Source organism: Onychostoma macrolepis, chromosome 24, assembly GCF_012432095.1.
Source record: "Onychostoma macrolepis isolate SWU-2019 chromosome 24, ASM1243209v1, whole genome shotgun sequence".
NCBI classification, from domain to species: Eukaryota; Metazoa; Chordata; class Actinopteri; order Cypriniformes; family Cyprinidae; genus Onychostoma; species Onychostoma macrolepis.
In genome coordinates this window covers 17,242,621-17,270,168 of record NC_081178.1, presented here as the reverse complement: position 1 = coordinate 17,270,168, position 27,548 = coordinate 17,242,621, and the positions used below count along the sequence as shown (strand labels likewise).

Genomic DNA, 27,548 nt, shown 5'->3' with positions numbered 1-27,548 from the left:
CATTCTGATTGCAACGTTTCTTTTTTTGTCCTCAGATTGGACACATCGAGGGGCAGCCGGAGAGGAAAGGTGTATTTCCCATGTCTTTTGTTCATATCTTGTCTGATTGACACACAAATATCGGTCCTCCACCTCCACCAATGGGACGCACTTGATTTAGCTGCTGAATCAACAATTTAAGAAGATGGAACCACAATGAAAAACACATTATCACCTTACCGTCATCAGAAACAGTGTAAATAAAATGTCTAACTTTACCGCCGTTACCCTTACCATTATACACAGCCTACCGCACAGTGGCTAGACTGCACCCACTTAAAAGACCAGCACTTTCCCTCCACTATTACTGATACTGTATCTCTGTATATAAGATTGTACATAAATGTGTGTGTTTGTGTTTCACACAAGGATGAGTGTGTGATTTTGTGTAAATGTAGAAACTTGTGTTGGTCTGAAAAGTAAATGTGTGAACTTGTACTCTACCTGCCAGTAAGTTACAGCTGGGGCCAGTTTTGTTCAAATAAGTTGAAGTATTAATGTGGCTATCATATATATCGCAGGGACAGACAGGAGTCGACTTCTCTTCCTAATGGAATAACTGGACTCATAAGTTTGCTGAACATCAGTTTTCAGTTGTTTTTAACATCACATTTCCTAATACACCACTAAAGCATGTCCGAGTGTGAAATATGTTAATTTGTGTTTGCTATTCCCCGTTCTTGCTACTCAGTGTAAAAATGATTAACCTGTGCAATGCATACACCATTACCTGTGTCCTTTCACAGGTTGTTCCTATGTGACCCCATATCAGTGTTCGTTTAGTCTTCACAAGTACTTTTACTACGGTCTTATTGAAGGACAATGCTCTGTAATACAGTGGTGTTCCATAAACGGAAAGGTCACCCTTCGGCATCTTTAATATTGTGTTTTGAGAGGTCTTGGATACTTGAAGTACTTTTGAAATATGGAAGTTACTTGGTTTGTAGATGTTATATTTTCAAGTGATAGCCGTACTGTATTGCAATTGGAACCTATGCTTTGTCCATGCTGCCAGTAACCCCATGTTAGATCTTAAGATCAGCTTCATTAGGAATTTGAACAGCTATGACCACTGTAGTTTACAATGTGAGATTTTGGTCGGTCTTGCATTGAATTTATTTTGAAACCAAGGTATCATGTCAGCATTGTAATTTCTTTTGGTAGATGAGAACCATCTCCCAAAATTTAAGTGATCATGGTATCAAGTTCAATTCAAAAGGAAGCACAGTTGAATTAAAATTGTATCATCTTTGGAAACCAAAAGTCACCCCTTTCTCTGCATTTACCCAGTATTCAATGTTGAGGTGAAAGAATTGAAGTCTGTACTACAGGTTTCTTTTTGACTGCAGATTCTGAGGACGGTGTCCACTGTCTGAACATGTTCCTCACTTACCATTCCATTATCAATAAAATGGTTTCATGTTAAACACTCTGCGTCTCTCAAACATGAAGTTTAGTCAAGTTACAACCAACTCAAATAGTAAGAAACTGCCCAGCACTGCTACAAGTGGACACATGCAACAACTGATGTGAAAACTCAAATTTATTTGCAGTCCAGAAACACACTTTTACTGCTTCTCTACAGCTATGCCAAACCTCATATTGGGCCCTAGAGTCACTTTAAACAATCCAATACACCAGCAACGCATTTAAAAAGCGGCTTCACTTTAAGGCAAAATAAAGTGTGGTTACATAAAACTATACAGAAATGCTCAACTTAAAGAGAACCTTTTGGTTCACATACCAGACTGCTGGTAAATAAAGTATTATAAAAGGGACAAATGAGCAACTCATTTTGATACAGGAGCTTTTTGTGATGTCTTTTTAGCTTGGTCCACCTTCTCCACCGACTTGATTACTCCAACAGCAACTGTCTGTTTTAAATCCCTTACGGCAAATCGACCTGAAAAAAACAAAACAAAAAAAAAAAACTTCAAAACTGGCTTCTTTCAGCAGTAATATAACCATTTAAATCCAGTTCCTCACCCAGGGGTGGATAATGAAAGAAGCTCTCCACACATAAGGGTTTGTTTGGGACGAGTTTGACTGTGGCACCATCTCCCGACATCAGATACTGAGGCAAGTCCTCCAGTTTCTTGCCTGTACGCCGATCAAGCTTCTCCCTTAGTTCAGCAAAACGACAGGAAACATGAGTTGTGTGGCAGTCCAGTACGGGGGAGTAGCCAACCTTGATTTTGCCTGGGTGGTTCAGCATTATGATCTGTTGAAATATGCAAGAGAATATTTTACAGTTTGTCAGTTTGTTCATACTTTACTCAGAAGCATAGTTACTGTACCTGAGCAATGAAACTGCTCACATCCGATGGTGGGTCCTGCTGTGCGTTACCTGCTACATCACCTCTCCGAAGGTTCTTTACGGACACATTTTTAATGTTGAAGCCCACATTGTGACCAGGGAGGGCAGTCTGAAGCCCCTGGTGATGCATCTCAATTGACTTGACCTCAGCGGTCAACTTTGCTGGCGAGAAGGTTAGAACCATTCCAGGCTTCAAGACACCAGTCTCAATCTTACCCACAGGGACTGTGCCAACACCTGGGGAGGGGAACCCAGTTTAGACAGTCACAGGAGAGGTCAAGGGGTTTTATACTTTGTCAATCAAGACCTTACCCATTTGGTAATTTTACCTACCACCAATCTTGTAGACATCTTGTAGGGGAAGGCGCAGTGGTTTGCTCGCATTGCGCACTGGAGGAAGTAGAGAATCAAGCACCTCCAACAAGGTTCGACCATTTGAGTGGCCTTCTTTCCTCTTGAGTTTCCACCCTTTGAACCATTGCATCTGAAACAAAACATGCAAGTAATTGAGGCAAGCAGATATGGTCATATCAGGGGTGCCCAATGCTGTTCCTGGAAATCTGCCTTCCTGAAAGTTCAGCTCCAATTTTCAGGAGCACTTGGTTACAGACAGGAGTGTTGGAGCTGAACAGGATTGGTCTATGTCTTTGCAGCAAGGTTGTTAAGAATGGCATTACCTTTTGGGACGGGGCAATCATGTTCTCACCACTCCAACCAGAAACGGGTATAAAAGGTACAGCACCAATCTCAAAGCCAATCTTCTTGATGAACACAGAAACGTTCTTCACCACCTCATCATAACGTTTCTGGCTGAACGGTGGCTCGGTGAGGTCCATTTTGTTGACACAGACCATGAGCTGTTTGACCCCAAGGGTGTAAGCCAGTAAAGCATGCTCTCTTGTCTGACCATTGCGAGAAATCCCAGCCTCAAACTCACCCTTTGCAGCAGAGACAATTAGTAGAGCAGCATCAGCCTAAGAAGTAGAAAGAGATCACCATTTAGGTCAACTTGATTGTACAGGAAGTACCAGGAAAGAAACCCAGATAAAACTCAAGAGCTCAACTCCTGAAGATGCATCAATACCTGTGAAGTTCCCGTGATCATGTTCTTGATGAAATCACGATGACCAGGTGCATCAATTATAGTAAAGGTGTATTTCTGGGTGTTGAATTTCAGCAGGGAAATATCAATTGTTATTCCACGTTCCCTCTCTGCTTTCAGTTTGTCCAGAACCCAGGCATACTTGAAAGAACCCTTTCCCATCTTCAAAAGAAATAATAATAAAAAAATCTAACATTCAAACATTCATAAAAGGGAATTAAAATTTAATACTAACCTGGGTTGCAGCCTTCTCATACTTCTCAATTGTTCTATGGTCAATTCCTCCACATTTGTAGACGAGGTGACCAGTGGTTGTGGATTTGCCACTGTCTACATGGCCAATTATGACCAGGTTGATATGGATTCTTTCTTTAGCCATACTTGCAGATAGTTTAGATAATGACCAAGCACACACACCTTTTTTTTTTTTTTTTCTATGGCGACTTTCAAACCACAGCAAGCCTATTTAACAAAGGGAACACTTAAGTATGGGTGCTGTTGATTGAGTCCTGGTGTGATCAATAAAGGCTGAAACTGCATTGATGCAATAATGACCACGCCCACAATGAATTAGAATAGGCTAGCTCGGGGTTCCTCAAATCTTACCCTGGAGGTCCAATCCACTGCAGAGTTTAGCTCCAACCCTGATCAAACTCACCTGTCTGTGATTTTCTAATGATCCTGAAGACACTGATTTAGCATGTTCAGGTGTGTTTGATTAGAGTTACAGCTAAACTCTGCAGGAAAGTGGATCTCGAGGTCCAGATTTGAAGAGCCCTGGGCTAGCTGATGTTATATAATGCATAGGCCTACTTCTGTATGTAAAAAATAAAAAAATCTTCAAATTTCTACTTAACAGATACCACAGGTATCAAATTTGTTTGTTATCTCCATTAAACCGCAGCTTTTAGAATTGTTCTGTATATTTGTTTTGTTTTTTCTTGACGGCAGTGATCACTTAATTCAGAATTTAAAATGAGAGCACCAGCCATATGGCTAATACCAAGTTACTAGTTTTATTCTAGTAACAATAATAATCAATAATGCATTTGTATGGAAACTATGGTTACAACTAACTTTGGTGATTTTTTTTTTTTTTTAAAGAACTGGTGGTCTCGGATTTAAGCTTCATGATAAAAATGTTGTAGCCTATGCTATATATCACTATGAAACTATGAGTGTTGGAATACGTGGTAAGTTGCTGTTGTACTGTACATGGTGTTGGAATTAAAATGGTCTCTATACGTTTTTATTATTATTATTATTTAGATTTAAATTTCTTTAATTAAATTAGGGTTGGGATTGATGAATGGCTCAATAATTATTTTGAATAAGCAAAGTTACTGACCAAATTTATGCACAAGTTTCAACATCCATGTTTTGTATTAGCTCCAACCCATAGCCAGGTGAGGAAAGTAAACGGCCCTTTTATACTTAAACAAATTTACGAAGTTTAGGCATATGTAGCCTACTAAAATTTGTCAAAAAAAAAAAACAAGTATCATTTCACGTGACGGACCGTATATGTGATTTCGTAACAAAAAAGTTTAGATTTTCTTGGAGAGCGTGTCATCATCATTAGTAACTTGTTGCATTTGCACAGGTTTACATAACAGGAATGAGTTTATTAATCAGGTGTGTCGTTTATGAGCAACAGCACAAGTTGACCGGCAGGGGGCGCGCTGAATACTTTATTAACTTCAGTTATATTATAACAAATCATCTCATGTCTAATGCATACGCGACTAAATATTTAAAGTAGTATACATAATTTTCTTATTATATGATAATGCTTGGAGCTTGATTTACGGCGTTTGGTTAAAATAAATGCGAGAAGCACATGACGTTTTATTAACCCGGAAATAACAGTCGGTAAGACAGCTGAGAGAGAGAGAGCGAGCGAGAGAGGCTCAGATACAGAGAGGGAGAGAGAGAGAGATCTAAAGCCTTCTCCCTGGAGCTTATAGCGTGCTACCTGGACTCCGTACGGGTTTTTCATCGCTTCACAATCAAAGGTTTGTCTGCATTTCTCTCTAATGTCTTCATGCTGCATGTACCGGTCTTTATCGTGTATATTCATAACTCTGAATGCATTAGTGCTGTAGTACAGCATGTGACTGAGCGGTATGCTTTCAGCACGATGGCACCAGTGGCCATCCGTTGTTTAAAACGGTATATACAGGAACAGATGAAAAATAAGTACTTGACAGGGTTTAAATGCATTTGTGGGTGAAAAAAGTAAAGCAACTATGTGTCATGAAATGCAATGCAGTGTAACTTCTGCCATGCATTGTGCAACATTGGTAAGACCTGCTACTGTATGATCTTACAGTTTTCACAAGCAAGAATGTTGCCATGGTCATGGAAAAGCTGGAAATATCAGGCTATTTTTGAATTGTTATTTACAGGTCTGGAAAAGTCAGAAGATATTATTTCGTAAAAGCATCTCATCTTAAAAGCATATGGAAATGTCTGAAGTAAATGCACTTCTTGTAGACATACTTAACATACTACAGTGTTTCATGGTAATTCATTGGTCAACGGTATGGGAATGTAAAGTTCAACTGATGCTTCTGCCCAGATCATAAGTGGGTATTGAAATCTAGTGTTCAAGTGTAGTACACTACATGTCCATTGTGACTAAGTGTGTTTTATCTATGTACCGTTTAATGAAAGTACTTGTAAAAAAATATTCTGGTTCAGAACTCGTTACATACCAGAAAACCTGTGTTTGATTATGGCCATGTGTCTCTTATGGTTTTTCCTAATTAGAATCATTGGTAGGATGTATACAAACCAAAATAACATTTGCAATAGTAATGTCAGGTTCTGCAATAATATCATGCAATTTACACACTTTATTCTCCCATCTTTTCCTCCAAAAGGTCATATTAATGGGAGATTATCGAATATTGGTGTGGCATTGAGCATTGGACTGTGTGGTTTATATATCCATAGCTCATCCTTGCACATGTGAGATCAATCATGAGTCTCTTTACTTTATAAACCTCCTCATAGATTAGGCTGGTAAACCTTTGTCATCACAATCATTCATGTACAGATACTCTTCACACTGTCTGTTTGATTAACATCTTATCGCTTCTCCTTCCCTTTCCTTTTATGGTATGTAGGTGAGGCTTGAAGTCAAGCATAGCATACAGGAAGACTCTGATCTCGTGGTTTCTGACACTTTGTTGTGTGTCAGCACCGTAGCCTGTGTTTTAAGGCATGGCCAGATTGAGATGGGTTCTTAAAGTGAAAGCCTGTTTATATGTGTAGGTGGATGTTGCCCGATGGGACTACATTTAGATCATTGTAGCGAATCAGGGAGCAAATTGAATGGATCATCGTTTATGTAAGTTTTTAAAAATACATGTACTAATATAATATATTATAAAATTATATTTAATATTTTATTTATTCATTGAAAGAAGTTAATATTTGTATTCAGCAAGGATGCATTAAATTAATCAAAAGTGACATTTATAATGTTTCAATGGTTTTCTGTTTCTGTTCATCAAATAATCATGAAAGCTTTTAGCAGTTCATGCTATTATTAGAGTTTAGTCATTTTATTAGGGCTGATTTTTTTAAATTAGGGCCTATATTATTTTATTGTTTGTAACATCAGATCACTTTACCCCAAAATATAAGTTGCATACTATGTGTAAATCATCAAATTAATGACCTTGGAGGTAGGGTACTGTGTGCAAAATGGTAAAAAATGTTTAACTTGTAAAACACATTGGGCTGTTGCAGGCATTTGCACACATTGCTTTGCCTGCATGTCAGGCTATGAGGGGTAAACAGTGTGGCTCTGCTTGTTTAACGAACAGATGTATGTCGTAAATAAAGGTACTTGTAAGCCACTTTTGTGAGGTATCTGATGTGGAAGTGGTAGGTGTGTGCATCAGTGTTTGTTTGTTTAAGAGAGGACTGCCTTAGTAAGCATTTAGATTAATGGTGTACAATTTTATTTAACAGTCCACAATTGAAATTAAAGGCGCATTGTGACCTGAGCTGTATTGAGTGGTTAGGTTTTTGTACTAGCTGTCAAGCTTATGATCATCTCTTTGTGCACTTGACTCATGGTTAAAATATCAGCTGTAATATTTGCATGTTGCATATTTAATTGTGTTTTATACGGGTTAGCTGATAGGACACATCATCTTTTGTCAATAGAAAGAAGGCCTTGCAGTTGGAGCAAAAGTGGAATTTCCTCAGAGAAAATTCATAGTTGATGAAAGCATTTTTTTTTTTTGGAAAGTTCATGAATTGTTATTCATTGTTAGAGATACCAAGAAATGGTTTGAAAAGCTCAGTTTTCTTTCCTGTGTTGACACATTTCCTATTGAAACAGGAAGTTGGATTGATACATATAAAAAGGCTGATCCCTTTTTAAAATATCCAGTTTGTCACAGCCATGCAAAACCAAATTAAGGTGCTTCCTTTGCAATAAATTTATGGTTGAAAAAGGAATTTAATAATCAGAGGTGTCATGAACTGAGAAATCAAAATTCCCTTGATCTTTTGACACATAAGAGGTCAAGTACTATAAAAACATCCTGTTAGTTTCAGAATTCAAAACTATCTTGTTAGTTTAAAAACAGCTTGTGTTGTTGCCAATCTGCCAAAACGACAGGTTGTTGAATGTGCCACTTTATGATGTAATAGTGTGGCTAAACACCGCCTCCACAGAAGATGATCAACACCTGCTTCTACATCACTGCCTGTTTAGCCCCACCCACCGTTTCGCGTATATAGTGTAAATAACGAGAGAGGCAAACGCAGGTCTACACAGAAATCAAAAGATAAAGATGGCTCTAAAGACAAAAAGAAGCTATTAAGGGCCAAACAGCGGAAAAACATTCTTCTGAACCCAACATTAGGAAAGAGTGGATTAGCTTTAATGACGATCCAGATCTCATCAGTAAGAACTTGGTCCTTTGTTCACTTCATTTGACCGCAGATTAATTTACAGAGAAGGCACAATTCGACATGGGATTTTCAGAAAGTTTGAAACTAAAAGACGATGCTGTCATTGCTGTGCTGAATATATTGAGTAACTGTTTTTATTAGCTGTGTCTCATTTAGAATGCTACGCCCTCTGGAGGTCACATTCGAAGGCAGCATACGTCATCGAGGCTGTCTCATTTCAGAAAAGCAAGTAGGACACTCCAAATGCGACCTTCTTTCACAGGAATTCAGAGGATGCATGAGGTGTATCTTTCGCTGCTACAGATAACCCCCAATTCTTTGTGCTGCCGTAAACAACCGTCGTTAATTTGAAAAAATGGCAGCGCCGGCAGATGTGCACAAGCGCAGATGTGGTGTTTACAACTTGCCTTAAATCTCCTCCAGTAAAAACGGATAAACTTTATTCTTTATATCCTCCTCCTTTTTTTTTTCTCTCTAACAGATGTCTGTTGTACGTACGCTGCAGTTCATCAAACATTGAACAAAATAAAACAAGTAAACTTTTTCCAAATTACTTCCCAAATTTAGAAATAATTTTCCTTCGTTTAAAATTTGTGAGAATGCAACAACGCTCTAAATGTGTTGGCATAGCAACGTGATACTTCCTGTTTACTTTTCCACCCATCCTACGAAAGCCGTCTCGTTTAATTCTAGGTCGAGGACACTCCGTGTACGACCTCCGGAGGGCGCAGCCTTCTAAATGAGACACAGCTATTATGTGGTCACTATTGCTTTGTCTGTTATTTTTTGATATGTACTGAGTATTTATGTGTTTTTAGCCTAAATCACAGCAATGTGTTGTGTGTGTGTTTGACAGCCTACATCCTTCATAGGTGGATGTATGCTGTCAAACATGCACAACTGTTAGCCATATTCATACTAGTGGGTGTTTACTTCCGAGTCTACAATCCTCCACACTTTTTCAAACAGACCGTTCTGATGAGGGGGATCAAAATAGGACAGAAAATAGCCTATTACTTCTGATTTATGATAGAGATATATATATATATATATATATATATATTTTTTTTTTTTTTTAAAGTAAAAATCTTGATAACATTATAAATGGACCCAGAGAACAGTACAAAATAATAAAAAGGCTGTTCATAACCCCTTTCAAATACAAGCGCTAGAAACATGATTTTCTACTTGAATTTTAGAAGCAGTTGGTTCTTATAGTATGAGTATTTTTGTCATGCTGTATATATTGTAAATAATTTTTTTTTTTTCAAGAAATGAATTCAAAAGTGACAGTAAAGAACTTTCTATTCATTAAAGAATCCTGAAACAACATTGTTTTCAACATTTGATAATAAGAAATCAGTAAAATAATGATTTCTGAAGGATCATGTGACACTGAAGACTGAAGTTATGGCTGCTGAAAATTTAACTTTGCCATCACTGGAATTAATTACATTTTAAAATATAGCTATTCAAATTGGGGGAAAAGACATTTTAAATTGTAATTGTAGTTGACTATTATATACTGTTATTACTCTATTACTGTTTTACTTTTTTGATCAAATAAATGTAACTTCTGTGAACACCAAAATTTCTTAAAAAAAAAAAACAAACAAACAAAAAAAATCTTACTGCCACCAAACTTTTGAATGTTAGTGTATCTATGTTAGATACATGTCCCCAAAACAGATGTACACCTACAGCCACTTTACTTCAGTTTTGATTTTGTGAGCCATAGGCCACAGTGTGCATCCATTTTTGTAATTAGCACTTTTTGCTAATCTCTTCATCCCAGTAAGAATGTTAGATCTGGGGAAATGTTTTGTGTATTTGGAGGTTAGTGAAAGATTGGTGCTGTAAACCTTTTAACAAGAATGCAGTGTACAATTGCATTCTTAAGCAATTTCCTTAAGATAACTCCTCACTTTAGAGCATTCGTTTGCTTTAACATGAATTTAAGCAATTTTATAATAAGGCAGAATTATTTGTAGGGTGTTTACAGTAGTTAGTATTTAAACCATTGCAAGATGTGCAGCAGGAGAAGAGTGCTGTGCCTGTTGTTGCCGGAATGATAATCTGCAGAATTTGCCTATGAAAGACATAAGGAAGTTTATTGTACTAATTTTACAAGTGCTAATCTTCATTCTGAACTAGCTCACTAAACTTCCTGTTTCACCTGTTTGCCCTTTACCCATAAGATGCTGTCCAAGTGGAAATATACCTCATGTTTCTAATAAGTGTAATTGTCTTGCTGAAACTGTAGACTAATTCATTTTACTAAGTTTAATACTTTTTTTTTCATATGTAGTTATTTTTAAACAATGTTGAATAATTTTTTTGTGTTATGATATTAACTGTTGTGTGTTGTTAAGCCTCAAAACCACATGTCCCTGTGGCCTATAATTAATTTTATATATTTATTTTAACCTCAGGTGATCTCTGTACTCTGTCATGCAGCAGCATGTAATGTTATACTTTCTTAATGTCATGTCTCCACATGTCAACCAGTAACAGTTGAATTGAGCAGTGTTTTTTTTGTTTGTTTGTTTGTTTTTTTGTGTGTGTTTTTTTTCACTTGATTTCCACGTCAGGATTTTAACACTTCAATTGTTAAGTGTTGAATAGAACTGGAAACATACACCATTTTGACACGCACATTTGGTATTTGAAACCATGTGCTTGAAAGGAAATGAAGGATTTTTTTTTCCCCCCCCTCTACTCTTATGCTTTAAGGAGGGGCGAACTTTGCTCAGGGTCATTATAGTTAATTAATACAAAAAGTGAAACCCTAAAAAAAACAAAAAAAACATTTGTGTTACAAGTTATTAAATAAACATTAAAGATTTCGAAATTTAAAAAAAAAAAGAAATTTTGACCTTATTAAACCCATAATTTATAACATTTAATGTCTCTGGCCTTATTGTGTGTAGTCTAAAGAAAATCATATTTTCATATAAAAATCCTACAAAAAGTTTTCATCATATTTTATTAAAATTTAACAATTTCCCCCATGTCTAAAAATGTTTTTTATTTTCTTTCTGCTGATCTATTAAAATCTGTATGGCTGTAAAAAATAAAAAATAAATATTAGACTAATTTTCACAAGCCAACCAAATCCCAGTGGACAATTAAGCCCTGCCCTACATTGTTTCACTCAGAAATATGTTACGTTTTGTAACTTAAATGTGCTGTGGTTGCCATCCATGTCTTTAAGGATTAGAAATAATAATAAGAATAATTTTGTAAAAGCCAGACCTGATGAAATGTGCAAAATGAGGAATTAGATTGCAATTCTGTTTCTTCAATTTCTTTTGTTCAGCAGCGACGAGCCCATTTCTAGATTTTGCTTCAACTGTGTCACTTTGACACTCTACATATATTGTGTGCCCACTGCGTCCCCTCCCTCTTGTTTCCATGGTGAGGATGGCTGAACATGGTAACCAGCACAGATGACTTGGCAACAGTTGGGAAGGAAACCCAACAATATCCATCTGTTGCCTTTAACATGCCAATCTTCAGTGAAGCAGAAGGGTTATACTAAACTTTCTGCTCTCAGTCAGAAAGCATGAGGGACATGTTTTAAATAGAGCTGACTATAAGCAGCATAGATGGCTTATTCTAGTGAGGTCATGCTGTCGCTAAGTGAGAATTTGGTTGGTTTTGTTGATGTCTGAGGTGTGTGTTCACAGACCTAAAAGAGGATATGAGTCAAACATGTTTTTGCCTCATTAGTCAGCTCATGACTCTTCGTGCTTGAGGCTTGGGCTGGTTTTAGATGGTCCACCCCAGGGCTCCACATTTCCCTCTTTTGCCCAGAAGAAAAGGTTTATTAATCTGTGGTTAGACATCATGTTAGATTTTGCCATTTACGTGTGAATTTATAGTCTTAGAAGAATATTTAATCAAATAGCTTGTAATGTTTTAAGTATATTCACAAATTAAATGTTCAAGTAAAATATTAAACCTACTGTAAAACCATAAAAGGACCCTTTCACACAATGTGCTATAGATGCTACTCTAGATGTACATTTGGGAGCAAGTTACTCCTATTACCATTTGCTCCTTGTTTGTCATCCAGTAATTCTGGAGAATAAGTTGCTAAAATGTTTAAATGAGTTGAAATGCCCTGTGGTCTGTGCAAGCTCAAGATATTTTCATGTTTTGTTCTATGACATAAAATACATCCACAATAGGCCACTTGTGAATTTTAAGCATTTAAATGTGTGTGTGTGTGTGTGAACTGGTATATATGGTTTGAGGACACAAATCTGTATAATAACATGGGTACTACAACGTGAAAGTGGTTTATGAGGACACTGCCTATATCCACGTAAACCAAGAGGCTTAAAAAACATACTAAAATGCACAAAGTTTCCTGTATGGGGTAGGTTTAGGTGTAGGGCAATAACACATACAGTTTGTACAGTATAAAAACCATTATGCCTATGGAGAGTCCCCATAAACCACATATACCAGACTCAGAGTGTGTTTTGTTTTTGTTTTGTGTTTTTAATATAAATAATTGCATAATGGTACTAGAGATGTGTTTATCACACCAAACTGGAAAATTCATTATAGTCCTTTTTTAAAGCCCTGTTGTCTTTATACTGACACTCTTGTAATCTATTTTAACTTCAATCTTTAATTAAAATCTACAAAAATTGGAAGGAAGTGACAGAAGCTTACTGGTGGTGGCATGCAATCGTGGTGTAGTTCATTTATAGCCTAACTTCTTATTTCTGGTGATTGTATAAAAAAGGATAGGCTAGTTCACACAAAAATGAAAATTCTGTCATTAATTACTTACCCTCATGTCATTCCAAACCCATAAGACCTTCGTTCATCTTCAGAAAATGAATTAAGATTTTTTTGATGAAATCTGAGAGTTTTCTGACCCTGCAAGAGACAGCAACGCAGCTACCACATTCAAGGCTCAGTAAAGACATTGTTAAAATAGAAAGCTCTAGGATATCATCAAATCATATCTGATTACAGAATTTTCAGATTTTGGTGAACTATTCTTTTAAGCTTCATAAAAATAGTTAATTTGTGAAGATTATCTTGATGAACAAAATGTGTAAGAATCATAAACTTCTGTTAGTCACAGATCCTATTTTCTCCAATAACCCAAAAGCCAATGTCAAGTCAAGTCACTGTTATTTATATAGCACTTTTTACAATACAGATGGAAAAATCCTGTTGGCTTTTTGTTGAGGAACAAGGATTATGATGACTTCCAGGTTGGCCTACAAAATACGTACTTTTGTTTTTTTTTCAATTCAACAAAATACTTGAGGGCTTCCAACGCTTTTGAAAACTAGATAAGATATTTATTCCTAGATAAAAAGATTATTCCATCTAGCGTAGGGAGGTCATGAGAACCGATACTACGCTACCAAGTCGGTATAAACACTTTAAAATCCTGCTTGTTTCTGTTCAGTAGCGTAAGTACCGAAGGTAGCGACTTTCCGAAACTGACGGGGGTAGTCAAAGGGTAAAGAAGAATAAAAATGCCTAAAAAGCACACAGAACAACTACACGTGGAAGACGGAGACGATATATGAATATGATTGTGTGAGATTTAAATGAGAGAGCACGAGTGCTGTGCTTGATCACGCACACGCATAACTGTCAGTTTACAGTTTGTTCATTCGTTGTGTATTCTTCCGTGGATTATCCTTATTCACATTATTGGCTAATATTACTGGGTTAAATAATTGTTGTTTATGTAATGGTTTTAAAAAATATTTTCAGCCTGCCAGTATGTCAGTGAATTTAAACTAATGCTTGCATTCAGTGTATAGGTGTGTGTGCGTGCGAGTGCGCGTGTGTGTATTTGGAGGTCAAGTGCCACTAATGTTGTGTTTCTGTTAAATAAAGGAGTTAATGTTTAAGTATTATTGTCATCCCCCACTACTAGATTTTTGGCATCGTGACATCCCTAATCTAGTGTACCTTCTTTCCTTTCACATCAGTGCGGTTTTATTTCTCCCTTAAAAACCCAAACTTAATGACCAAGTTAGATAAATCCGTGACTGGCGTAAAATGCAATCTACTGATACTAAACTGCGGGTTGTGCTTGATGATGATGATAATAATAATAATAATAAAAATTAAAAAAAAAAAAAATGTTAAAAGCACATTAAGACATGAAAAAAACACTGCTCCCCAGGTGGCTTTCTGTGTGTGTGTGTGTGTGTGTGTGTGTGTGTGCGCGCGCGTGTGTGTTTGTGTTCCGAGATGAAGCAAAACACAGACAAGCAAAGTATACTTTGGGCATCAGGTCTATTAGGGATGGGATACACCTACCGATTCGATACTATCAGGATACGATATGTATTGCAATTTATTTATTTATTTTTAAGAATTTCGATTCTGCAAGTATTGCGATTCGATATTGCTATGTGTTGCTTTTTTCTTTTCTTTTTTTTTTTACTCTAGACCATGGGGGAAAAGTTGAATGATACACTTAATATACAGACTGTAACAAAAACAACAACAACAAAAAAGTCACTATTGCAATTCGATATTACAATTTATTGTGATTTTTGTTTGCTTATTAAAGACTAGATAATGGAAAATAGTTGATTATACCCTTAAAAGAGACTGTATATAAGTCATATTAACAGAAACAATGCATCACATCTTTCTAAACTTTTATTTCAGGAGCATACACATTGTATATTTAAAGTACCAAACCCCGAACTTACACATGAATATAATAGTCAAATGTTCAACAAAATGAGCAGAAAAAATACTTTCTGAAATAAAATAAAGTGCTATGTTACTTTGCATACCGTTTTAGTCATGTTTAGTCATATTTAGTCATGCTTAGTCATGTTTTCCCGGCAGCTGGGATTCAAAAATGAATGTCGTGAAGGTGCAGAAAGAATTCTGGAAGAGGTTTGATCCTCTGCTTCCGTCGTGGTTTTGCTTTCGCGCGCCGGCTTGAAACGTATATGATGTCATCTTATGCAGCGGCGCTGCGCACGCAGACCGATCGCTGTATGACATCAAAGCACCGCAAGAGCTACAGAGAGCAGACGCTCCGCGTGCCAAAGAGTATACTTAGATGTCATACGCTGATCGTCTGTGCGGTGCTGCTTCAAGTGGAACACACACATTTCGCACTCTTGTTGGAATTGCAAAGTGCTAACTTCTCCCCACTACCTCTTGGGAAAAATAAAGAAATGAAATAAAAATTGATTCTGAGGTAAACCAATCGATTTTTAAATCGTTTTAAAAAGAATCGCGATAGTTAGGTGAATCGATTTTGATTTTTGATTTTTTTTCTCTTCCATCCCTAGTGTCTATAGGGTCAGATACACACAAAGACATGTCCAAAAAACAAAACAGCTTTGTGATTATTCACGCGGTTGTTTATGTCTTAAGTGAACATAAACTGTTGGGAGATAATTGGATGTGTATATTGCATTAGGTCTTAAAGTGACAGCAGCCTGATATATTGCACGTGCTGCTGTCTGTCCTTAATCTTAATCGAACTTTAAAAGAAAAAGAGTAAATCTCTCACTGCTCTTTACTGAATGACCTTAGTAGCTTTAATAAACATTAAGGGTTGTGACGTGAGAGAGACAAATTTTATTGGTGAAAAAAAAAAAACGGATAACATTGTGCTTAAAATGTAACTCACTCAATATTAGCTTCTCGTCTGTTGAAATGTTGCATAAAATTAATATCACATCACTCACACTATTGTTCAGGAAAATGGCACTCTTGCTTATGATATTACTGAACTAAAATATATATTTCTTTGTTTTGTAAAATATTAGTTATGGATAGGCCTACTGTGTGTATGTGAGAGTGTCTCTACTCACTCTTGCTTTTGTCAGCTGTCAGCTGTGCTTGTATGTGCTGTGTCAGCTTCCCTCTTACCCATGCTGCTGTCTCATTGACCTCCTCAGTTTCACCTTCACTGATAGTTACCATCTCCCCATACTGTTTTAGTGTGGGTCAGAGCAAACAGACAGCACTAGGGGTGTGGGGGGTAAAGACAGTAATTGTGAGTCAGTAAGAAATGTTGTTAGATGACTCAACCACCCACTGCACTCCGTTTCCTCTGCTTTTGTTGTCTTCTAGACGAGGTCTGTCTTGAGTAAATAAATGCCTACCGTTAGCGTAGGCTTAGGGCTGTAGTTGTGTGTACTTTCTGCTTTTGGTTCACCAAAAATGAACATTTTTGTAATCAATAAAATGGATAGTTCACCCAAAAATGAAAACTCTGTCATTGATTACTCACCCTCATGTCGTTCCAAACCCGTAAGACCTTCGTCCATCTTCAGAACACAAATTAAGATATTTTTGATGAAATCCAAGAGCTTTCTGACCCGGCATAGACAGCAATGCAACTGAAACATTCCGAGGCTCAGAAAGGTAGTAAGGACATTGGTAAAATAGTAAATGTGACATCAGTGGCTCAACCGTATTTTTATGAAGCTACGAGAATACTTTTTGTTTCTTTGCGCAAAAAAAAGTATTCTCATAGCTTCATAAAATTACGGTTACAATTTTTGGGTGTGCCACTCTTTTAGTTATAGTTGGATGCTTTGATGAGAAAAAAGATATTTCTATTTCACGTACATGTGTTTGCAATACTAATCATCTGTGTTGTTCTCTGAATTGCAGACAGAGGGAGGAAAAAACTATTTTTGCAAATGACTGCAGCTTCCTGGAAATTTTTTTAATTTTTTTTATTTAGATAATTCTCTTATATAGTCTAGATTTTAGGTCAATTTTAGATTACACTGAACAAAGTCCATTTGAAGGAAAAATCTATTGCAGTAATAGCCAAGCAGTGTACAATTCTTACAGGTTAAGCTTTGGTGCTCAAGCGTGCTGCACAAGTTTGAATCCAGCTTGCATCATTTGCCACTTAAGTCTCCTTTTTTTTATCCTCTTTCTATTGTAACTAGCAATAAAACATTTATCTTTAGAACAATTTTTACTGCACCTTTTTTTTTTTTCTTTTTTCTGAGTAGGTTTTATAGGTTGCTACACCCTGTACTCTGGGTGGTTGCTGGTAATTGCTTAAAGTTCCCCTATTTTTTTTTTTTTTTTGGATGTTACCTTTAATTTAGTTTCACATAGCCAGACCTTCAGACTGATGGGAGAAGGTTTAGACCTTCGTTCATCTTCGGAACACAAATTAAGATATTTTGTCTGACCCTGCATAGACAGCAATACAACTGAAATGTTCCCAAGTCCAGAAACGTAGCAAGGAGATCGGTAAAATAATCCATGTGATATCAGGGGTTCAACCGTAATTTTACGAAGCTACGAGAATACATTTTCTTTTGTGGACAAAAAGTATTCTCGTAGCTTCGTAAACTTCATAACATTTCAGTTATATTGCTGTCTATGGGAGGGTCAGACAGCTCTCAGATTCCATCAAAAATATCTTAATTTTAGTGCTGTCAAACGATTAATTGCAAGCGATTAATTAAAAGTTTTTGTTTACATAATATATGTATGTGTACTGTGTATATTTATTATGTGTATATATAAATACAAACACATGCATGTATATATTTAAGAAAAATGTTGTTTATATATTAATATATTTATATATAATATAAATATAATAATATAAATAAATACATGTTAATATTTTCAAAATATATATACTGTATGTGTATATACATAATAAATAAACACAGTACACATGCATATATTATGTAAACAAAAACTCTTATTTTGGATGCAATTAATCGTTTGACAGCACTACTTAATTTGTTCCGAAGATGAACGAAGGTCTTACGGGTTTGAAACGATATCGGAGTGAGTAATTAATGACAGAATTTTCCTTTTTGGGTGAACTAACCCTTTAAAGTCTTTTTTTTTGACCTTGGATGCATACAAACTTATTGTAGGAAAGTTTGAAATGGTAAGTGCACTTAAAGTTGGCATTAAAAAATCAGTCTGTTTCCATATGTATGTAAAGATCTGTTGTTCCTTCCATTTCAGAATGTTTTTAAAACCAATTCACACCACTGTAAGTGTAATGTATGGGTTTTGATTCACTTGGTTCATGAGTTTTTGTTTGAAAATTGATGTTTGTAGCACTGTGCTGAGTGATTTGTGTGCCAGAGTTTGACTATAGGCTTAAGGGATTTAGAACAACCCCCTAACTCTTAAGGATGAGCAGTAGTAATAGTTATGCTTGCCATAGCAAACAATTATATTGTCATTTTGCCAACCCTGTGTTATGCTAATAAATTACCTCCTGCTGCACTCACTCAGAAACATTTACACTCCTGATCGCATGTAAACTACTCCATTTTCAGAGTGATTAGCTTCACTCTTTTGAATGAAGGGCTTCGTGATTCCAGTCCTCTCCCAGAGCTCCAGCCCCTCGCAGCAAGGGTTCCGAGCTGTTGCCTTGGTGACGTTCCAAGTACCGTGTTCCGTGTTTCTGAGTTCTGAATTCTCATTAGGCCTTCAGGGTGTCAGAATCTCAGCAGCTGCCATAGTAACGCAGCATTCCCAGGCTCAATCAAGTGATGATGATGACTATAAAGTCATCCACAGGAATGAGCTTATGCAATAATGGAGATGATTCATTCAGTATGCTAGCATAACACAGACTCATGATGGAAAAAAAAAAATATGTATTTGATATGGTCTGTGCTTAGACATGAACGATATTTACATGCGTTTTACCTCCGTAATGTCACATTTTAGGGTGAAAATGAATGATAATTAATCTGTCTTTCTGTCTATAATTTAACTAGTGTTGTCATTAAAAAACACACAATTTTCTGTAATTAATCACATATTAATATGTATTTATATTGTCACAACGTTGCATTGAATCTCCAAATTAATGTAGAAACAACTTTAAGATGGTATATTTAATGTTTAATGGCATCTTTTTACTAAGTAACCTATTTTTAATGAAGGCCAGTAGCATTGATACAAACACTGATGTCTTTATTAAATGCTTTCCCCCCCTTATTTTTAGCCATTTAATTATAGCTATTCAGCATTACAGTATAATAATTGAAAGCCATTATTTTTTTTTTACTTTTAATAGGCTTTGAAAAAATATAACAACTTTTAATTTAAGCGAACTTAAAGCAATCTTCATAAACTGTAAATTGTATATGCAAAAACTATAAATTGAATATAGAATAATCGGTAACACTTTACAATAAGGTTCATTAGTTAACAACATTAGTTAACAACATTAGTTAACATGAACTAAGAATGAATGATTGTATTTTTATTAACTAACGTTAACAAAGATGAATAAATATTGTAATAAATGTATTGTTCATTGTTTGTTCATGTTAGTTAATGCATTAACTAATGTTAACAAATGACACCTTATTGTAAAGTGTTACCGAATAATCTTTATTCGAAAGTTAATCAGGGACAAAATGTTAATCAGGGAATAGCAGTGAGTGATTTTCTTTTTTTCTTTTCTTTGATTGATGACATGACACAGACCAGTAGGTTTCAGTGCTGTCTTTTTAAAACCTTTAACCTTTAAGACCCATCTGATTTCCACCCAACTCTTTGTGGTCATTTAGGACTTTTTAAACTCATTTAAGTCGAGGTCACTTGCCAAAAATGGGCATTTTGATATAATTCTTTGTGTTTTTGTCTGTTGAAGTGCAAAAGTGAACTACTGGCGCACGGAACATTAGGTTACAGTATTTATGTATTAACTTTAAAAGTAAGAATTGTCCATTGTTAGTTTGGTTTATTAGTAGAGATGCACCGATTGACCGGCCAGGGACCGGAATTAGCCAATTTTATATATATATATATATATATAAAAACTAAAAACATTCTTCAGCAAACAAAGTACTTTAGAAATAAGTATTATTTTTCATATTTATATTAACTATATTGTATCAATATTTTATTTTTTAAAATAGATATCACTATTCTCCCACCATGATTCTGAAAAAAAAGACAACTAAACAAAATAACATGTAATTTACTAGAGTTTCTAGAAAAAAATGGCTGCTGTCTATTTATAGAATACAATATTCAACAAATTGATAAAGTTAAACAAATGATTCATAACTTCATGAATTTCTCAAAGACTTCACTTGTTTCATTCCTGAATGAATCAATGTTTTTTGAACGAATCTCAGTTTAAGTCACTTGTCTCGACCTGCTGGCAGTAGGCCTATGTTGTAATTGATACAATCTTTATTTGAAGCATCGTCACTTTCAAAAAGGTGATTTATTCTATTTTGATCACTAGACTATTTAAATGTTTGTAACAGAAATAACGATACAAAAGTAAATCTGTATCATATAAGTAAACTGCTCTCTCTGTATCAGCAGCAGCGCGAGCGCAGATTTGAACGTTACATTGTGATTTAAGGCTTTAATAGACGTATGAATCCTGTCATTTATAAACAAGATTGCGTGGGTGATTGAATCTGTTCGCAACCTGACTATTTATTTAAATATCCAACAGTATACAACAATAAACATAAGACGTGACAATATATGGTTTAACTGTGTTCTTTAAGCCATCTCTGGTATTTTCATAATAATAAAGTATATTTATAATACAATGATAATCAACATTGCCTTGACCGTATAGAATATATTATTTGCCTTGTTCTGTGACAAAAACTGCACATCAGCTGATGTTGTGGAGTAAAATCATGTTGTCCTCTTTTGTTGGACAACGCTTCTCTTTTAAGTTGTTTGGGGCGTGGTTAAAAAAAAGAATAGATTTTTGTTTGTATATGCTGTCAATTATAGTTTTTAGAAAGAAAATCGGAATCGGCAAAAATCGGTATCGGCAGGTCACACTTACAAAGAAATCGGAATCGGCCAAGAAAATTGCAATCTGTGCATCTCTATTTATTAGCATTGTATATTACATATATATATTTTATATATAAGACTTTGAGCATTTTGTGTTGTCTTTCAGGTGTCTTTTTGGTCTCAATTTTCTATGTAGAACATAAATACAATTCTTCAAATAATAACACTTAGTCTGTTTATTTGGCTTCAGAATATGTGTCTACAGTACATGCATGTACAGTACTGCACTATGTATGAATGTAGTGTAGTCAACATGCAAGAGAAAAAGCGGTCCATGCAAAGCTTACAAAGCATAATCTGCATAATGCCTCTGGCAGTCCAATGAATGATTTTCAGTCTAATGTGAGCAAAGCGCAGCTCCATTTCCCCTGCAGAGTACAGCATGCTTTCACAGCATCGACACAATGGCCAGCTGATAGTCCGATTGCACTTTAGCATTTCCCACTGCTCTGCTAATTGCAGTGACTGCAGCGCTGGAGTTTGCTGCTGTTCTACATCAACATTGTTAGGAATTCTGAACAGATGTTGGATAATATTTGGATTGTGCTGCATGCCTGGCTTATCTGTTACAGTTTAGGTCACTGAACATCAACAGGCTTGTTAAACTCAGTTGAGCATTCATACATGTGTCTCCAGCTTCTTGCCGCTAAATGCAGCCTTTTCAGTGCAATTTTGTTCACAATGCATACGCTGAATAGTTCATAAGGCATCTTTTTTAAACTTTTTAAGATCCTACCAGCTGGATTAGATAAAATGAACTAGATCTCGGCAACAAACCTGGGTCAATTTGTATGCCACAGCAGTATGGAAGCTTGAAGGCAAGGTTAATGTTTGACAACCTTAATGTGTTTTTATTAGGATAGACTGTGTTTCCGACAGCACAGGCCCATTAAACTTAACCAACACACCCAATGTGCCAACTTGGCATTTTTGTTAAAAAGATAATGTCTATAAATAAGCCTCACAGACTTTCCCACGTAGGGATCCATGCATGTGAATTAGCCTATGTGCTGTTCATCTACATCCTGATTTTTGAGGAATTTTACTAAGGCTACACAACTAATCAAAATATAACCAAAATAGTGAAATGGCTTAGTGTGATTTATCAAATTGCAAAGGATGTGGTTCAATTAGATATAAGCACTGTGTGTTTCAGAGTAAAGCATGCCAATGTATTCTTACATGTGCAACTTATTATCTTCTGGTGTTTGCAGCGTTTTAGAGTGGCTTGGTTCATAGTAAATGCTGCTCCACACAAACTCCATCTCTGCATGTGCTCTGAGTTTGTCACTTTAACATGCATTTGGGAATACAACATGCACCAACCATCCTTCTATACATGTATTGAGAAGCTCTTATCAGCAAAAGAGAAGCTTTAAGGGCCCACTGCATATTTCCCTTGAAATAAAAGTTTGATGGTTTATCGTTTAAAAATGAAGAAATTAAGACAGACAGCCAGACATAGTATTGTAATTTTACAGCTGTAATATAAAATAATAGAAATTTCATGCATGTATGTATGTGGTATCACTTTACAATAAGGGTACATGAATAATCATGTACTAATGCCTAAATTAATACTTGATTCATTACATACTAATGATTATTAAAGAAGTTAACTAATTATGAACTAACGAAGAGCTGTCCTTAACTACGACTGGAGTCATACGGATTCTTGCATGAATAACGGCAGCCTTAACTACATGTTAGTACATGTTTGATAGTTAATGCATTAATTAACATTTACGGGTAAACTAAATCAAACGGCCTCTTTAAGAAGGAATAAATACTGTGAATTTTAAATTAATTTAAATAATTTAATACTATCATAATTTGAGCATTTGACATCTTCAGCTTTGTCCGTCTGACTCCAGTCGTAGTTAAGAAAAGCTCTTCGTTAGTTCATAATTAGTTAACTTCTTTAATAATCATTAGTATGTGATGAATTAAGTATTACTTTAGGCATTAGTACATGATTATTCAGATTATTGCATGATTATTGTAGTCTGTAGAGACCAGATTTGGAACTGTTAGATAAAAACGTCCTCTGCTGCTGTGAAGATATCCAACTCTATGTCTGCATGTGATAGAATCGTGTTATATCCTGTAATGATGGTTTGTTGGCAAAATATAAAGCATCATAGCAATGCCAGCAAATCTGAAACTGTATCCTATCTGAACTGAGTTCCATTTCATTAAATTGTTTGTTTGACCTCTGGACCAATTTGCAGTCGTGTCATACAGCATGGTTGGTTAGGCATACTCTTTTTTCATTGTTTTTTCAATGTTGGATCTAAATTAAGCAATGTTCTGCATTTCATCAGGTCTGCTGTTGGGGGTTATTGTTAGATTGATTTAAGATTGTAAAACAAGAAAATGGCCATTTTTGCAATATCAGTGGCAGCTTTGAAGTCACCTTAGATGTGTTTGAGGAGGGATGAAATGATGTCATCTCTCAAGGAAATGTGACACTTATTCAAGCAGAGTTTTTACTGCCTTTGTTATCTGGGCTTCTGACATAAATCTGTCAAGCTAAGTGTATTTTACAAAGAGTAACATTACACACAGTCAGGAATTTGCAGTTTGCTAGTTTGTCAAGCATTTTTAGAAAGCCCTGAGTCTATTCCTGTTATGTTTTTTTTTTTCTTTTTTCCCACACTGCTCAGAATTAATTCAGATTTAGGGAAAGTTTACTCAGCAATGAATGTTCTGTCATTAATCACTCAACTTTTAAGTCATTCAAAATCTGTATAACTTTTTTGCCTGCATGAATAGAGGGACAGAAATCTTAAAGGTTTCATTAAAAATATATATTTTTTTGTTATAACAAAAGTCTTATTTGGAATGGCATGAGGGTGAGTAAATGATGACAAAATTATTATTTTTGGGTAAAGTATTGCACGTGAAAATGGCGTGGGGCAAGTGGTTTTGATTAATTTAGCATTGGGTTGACTTTAGTGTCCTGCTGAACTAAAACTGAATTGCCATTTTATATTGCATTACATTTATGAATAAAATTAATAAAAGCTTGCAAGAGGAACTAAGGATAATTAGGAAGTTACTTAGCAATTTCTTAAATTTGTACTTTTAGAGCTTTTGAGAAGTAATTCAGACATCTGCTTTTGAATGCAGACATTCATGAACCACTTATGTAACTGAATGTTATAAGTTAGTTATTTAGTTCCAAAAATATGGAACAGGATCTGAATGTGAACCAAATTCATGCTGGTGCATTATTCAGTTGCTAACGTGGTCTAGATGATAGGTTGTTGGTAGGTTGTAGCCAAGGTGTTGCAATGTGGTTTGTAGGCTGTTGCTAGGTGGTTGGTAGGTTGTCGCTAAGTGGTTGTTAGGGTTTTCTGGATAGTTTTTAGATGGGTTTTAAGGTATTGCTAGGTGTTTTGGATGGTTTTTAAAGTCTTCTTGGTGGAGCTTACTGCATGACATGGAGGAATTTGCATTTTTTTTACTGAAAATAGCCTAAACAACTTAAAATATTCCATCAATTTCGCTCATACAGATAAGAGTAATACATAATTTGAAACTGTGATGGGACTACTTAAATTTTTTCACACTCACAATATTAACAAAACGTGCTTTTGTAAAAGAAAGAAAACAAACAGCATGCACTTTCTGCTGTCTCAGTCTCTATTAACTCAAAAGTGTCTGTGCTACTTGCCTCACAGACATGAGAGACATATCTATCATAATTAAATTAATATGAATCTGCGATTAGTCAGCTAATGAATTAGAAAAATCTTTAGACGGGGACAGCCCTATTTATTTTTTTCTTGGTGGTTGATATGTTTTTTTTTTTTGTTTTTCCTCACCAGTTTTGCCGTCTGCCATGCCGAAATCAAATAAAATAAAGGTAATAATAAAAAACTCTCCTCAACAAGCTTCATGATTTGAGGCATCATTCATGTTCATAGCACAAACAATCCAGAAGTGTTATGCACCGAAGTTTAGTAGGGTTATGGATTGTAAAAAAAAAACCCAGCACTAAATGGTTTACACTGACATGAGGTGAGGATGAAGCCAGCAAGCACAATGGAAAGCTGAAGTCTACTGTGAATGGGAGGAAGTGTTGCACAAGAGGAAGTGGCCAGAGCACCTCCCAACGCTTTACCACCGGGGCAGTTTTACTGCCTTCAGGCATTAGATGAAGAGGGGGCAAAAGTCATCTTGAATATAGAACAATAACCACAAATCTAGCTCATCCCCCCCTCCCCTGATCAAACCACACATCTGCAAGCTCGAGCCTGTTATGGTTTTACGATGGATTGATGCACTGCGTCCATTAGACCAAAGCCAAAGCTGTGCATAGTAGTGTTGTGATGACTTTGACACAAGACAACACACTGTTTGTTTCTGTGGTAATGAACAAACTATTCAGGTTAGTGTGCAGTGTGGTATAACAGGCCCACATGAAACCAAAGGAAGTCTGAAGCAAGTTTGAATTTAGGAACTTAACATGCACTGAGTGATTACGTATCGAGAATGCATTAGTCTTGAAGGCTTTAGTGTGTTAAAGCTTATTTCTGGAATTTGAATTGTGAAATTATGGGGAGAAAGACTTTAAAAGATAAGATGTGTAGAGGAATTGAAATGGGGAAATGCTGTTTAAAAGCACACGCAATCAGTGATTTATCACATTTTACATTTTCTTATTTTGAGCTGTTATAATAAACTCTTTCTCTTCTCTCTTTTCAGATTGTTAGTATTTCTGTAGGATTGCGACCTTGGTGAGTGCCTGGATAGGCCTCCCTTCTGTCACCTCCTCTGCTTTTCTGCTGGTAAGCCTCTCCACACATAATCACAGCTCTATTATAGCTACTGTGCAGTTGTTTTACTGTATCTGAACTGTTATGAAGTCATTGTTTTATTAAGACTTGTGTATTAATGTGTATTAATAATAATTTTTCAAGGACAGTTAGCCTAAGAAGTCACTTGTTCTTCTGCAAGTCAACATGTAACTATGCTACCAGAACGAATTTAAATAGGTCATATCATGAAAATCATTATTTTTGCCCCTGTAAATTTTGGATAAGATTTCAATAGAATTTCAGTTTTGGAAAATATATACACTACCATTCAGATATTTGGGTTTGGTAAGATTTTTCTGAAAGAATTATCTAATGTTCACAAAGGCTGCAATTATTTGATCCAAAATACAGTTAAACAGTAGTATTGTTAAATAGTATTACCTTTATTATTATTATTATTATTATTATTATTAATACTATAAATCTTTTTTTTTTCTATTTTAATGTTTTAAAATGTAATTTGTTCCTGTGATGCCAAAGCTGATTTGGAGCTCAAGAAACATTTCTTATCTATATTTTTGTGCTGCTTAACCTTTTTGTGAAAATGATGAAACTTTCTTTTTCTTCATGATTCTTTGATGAAATAGAAGTCTTTTATTACATTTAGGGAGGCACGATATTGGATTTTTGCTGATATCTGATATGCCGATAAATTTCAACTAATTTTGGCCGATGCTGATATATAATTATTTTTAATTTTGGTTAGTTTTTAGTAAGAACTTATTTGTTAGAATTAAATAAGCAATAATAAAATTATTTTATTATGACAGTACATTGAAGATTTGAAAATAACTATGAATAAACTATATATTAATCACTGCATTTATTTTTTTATCAGAAAGTTGCAGTGGTAACATTAACATTTTATTTTATGATTTAACATTTGTAAAATGGTCTAAAGCAAAAGAGTTGTAAAAATTCTGAAAATCTTTTAGAGCTCATAATTTGTTTAAAAAAATATAACATATTAAACATTAATGAATAAATCAGTGTATATATAAAATCATTTAAGTGTCATGTTTGTGTTTTTTTTTTTTTTTTTTTTTTAATTTCCCTCCATGTAAACTATAGCTTCTGACCTTTAAATCAAAACATACTCGTGGTTTTATGGCATCAATTACTGCTTTATGTAATCAGAAACACAGTCTAAATGTTATTTGTGTATTTTGCTTTCATTTTATTAGAAGCAGGCCAACAGTGCCCCCTACAGAATTAATACACCTTATTGAGCGGGCATTAGGACCCGGGAGAGGCTGCGGATGGCGCTGCGCCTGCTATTACTGTTTCCTCTATCATACACCGAACGTGTCATTCTGTACGTGCATTCTCAGTTTAAATGCAGCGATCCAAAACAATGAATCCAATCACCATTCAGGCAAAACTTTGCTTCAAGAATGAGCCACAATGTTTACGTGATCTAATCGCTAGCACACCCTGAGCACAAGTGAGTTAATTGTATTCCTCTTATCAACAAGACATATTGGCATAATTGTTCATATTGGGCCGATTCCGA

General features: G+C 35.5%; 3 protein-coding genes across 10 annotated transcripts in view; 2 read left to right on the top strand and 1 right to left on the bottom strand.

The window, feature by feature from the left end:
* asap1b (ArfGAP with SH3 domain, ankyrin repeat and PH domain 1b) overlaps positions 1–1,441 on the top strand; it is a 75,255-nt gene extending 73,814 nt beyond the window's left edge. For 4 of the 5 annotated variants that reach the window (XM_058766011.1, XM_058766006.1, XM_058766007.1 and 1 more), the window contains one exon: positions 36–1,440. In XM_058766011.1, the coding sequence (XP_058621994.1) occupies positions 36–110 (75 nt within the window). In that variant the 3' untranslated portion in view covers positions 111–1,440. Of the gene's footprint in view, positions 1–35 lie in introns of all 5 variants that reach the window. The other variant, XM_058766010.1, reaches the window with a different exon arrangement.
* Positions 1,442–1,604: 163 nt separating this feature from the next.
* On the bottom strand, positions 1,605–4,102 carry eef1a1l3 (eukaryotic translation elongation factor 1 alpha 1, like 3). Of its 2 annotated transcripts, none has more exons than XM_058766013.1 (7): positions 3,694–4,102; positions 3,441–3,620; positions 3,034–3,330; positions 2,690–2,840; positions 2,358–2,593; positions 2,026–2,260; positions 1,605–1,942 (listed from the first exon to the last, which is right to left on the bottom strand). In XM_058766013.1, exons 1-7 carry the CDS (start codon positions 3,835–3,837, stop codon positions 1,830–1,832), a joined length of 1,356 nt encoding a protein of 451 aa, XP_058621996.1. In that variant the 5' UTR covers positions 3,838–4,102; the 3' UTR covers positions 1,605–1,829. The 2 variants fall into 2 exon arrangements, with proteins under 2 accessions (XP_058621996.1, XP_058621995.1); XM_058766012.1 differs by having other exon boundaries at positions 1,611–1,942; positions 2,337–2,593; positions 3,694–3,930.
* Positions 4,103–5,218: 1,116 nt separating this feature from the next.
* Positions 5,219–27,548, top strand: part of fam49bb (family with sequence similarity 49 member Bb) — a 55,071-nt gene continuing 32,741 nt past the window's right edge. The window contains exons 1-3 of one of the 3 annotated variants that reach the window (XM_058765726.1): positions 5,219–5,473; positions 25,043–25,080; positions 25,923–26,005. The gene's annotated coding sequence lies outside the window, so the exon portion shown is untranslated. Of the gene's footprint in view, positions 5,474–6,683; positions 6,814–25,042; positions 25,081–25,922; positions 26,006–27,548 lie in introns of those variants that run through there. The other 2 variants (XM_058765725.1, XM_058765727.1) reach the window with 2 other exon arrangements.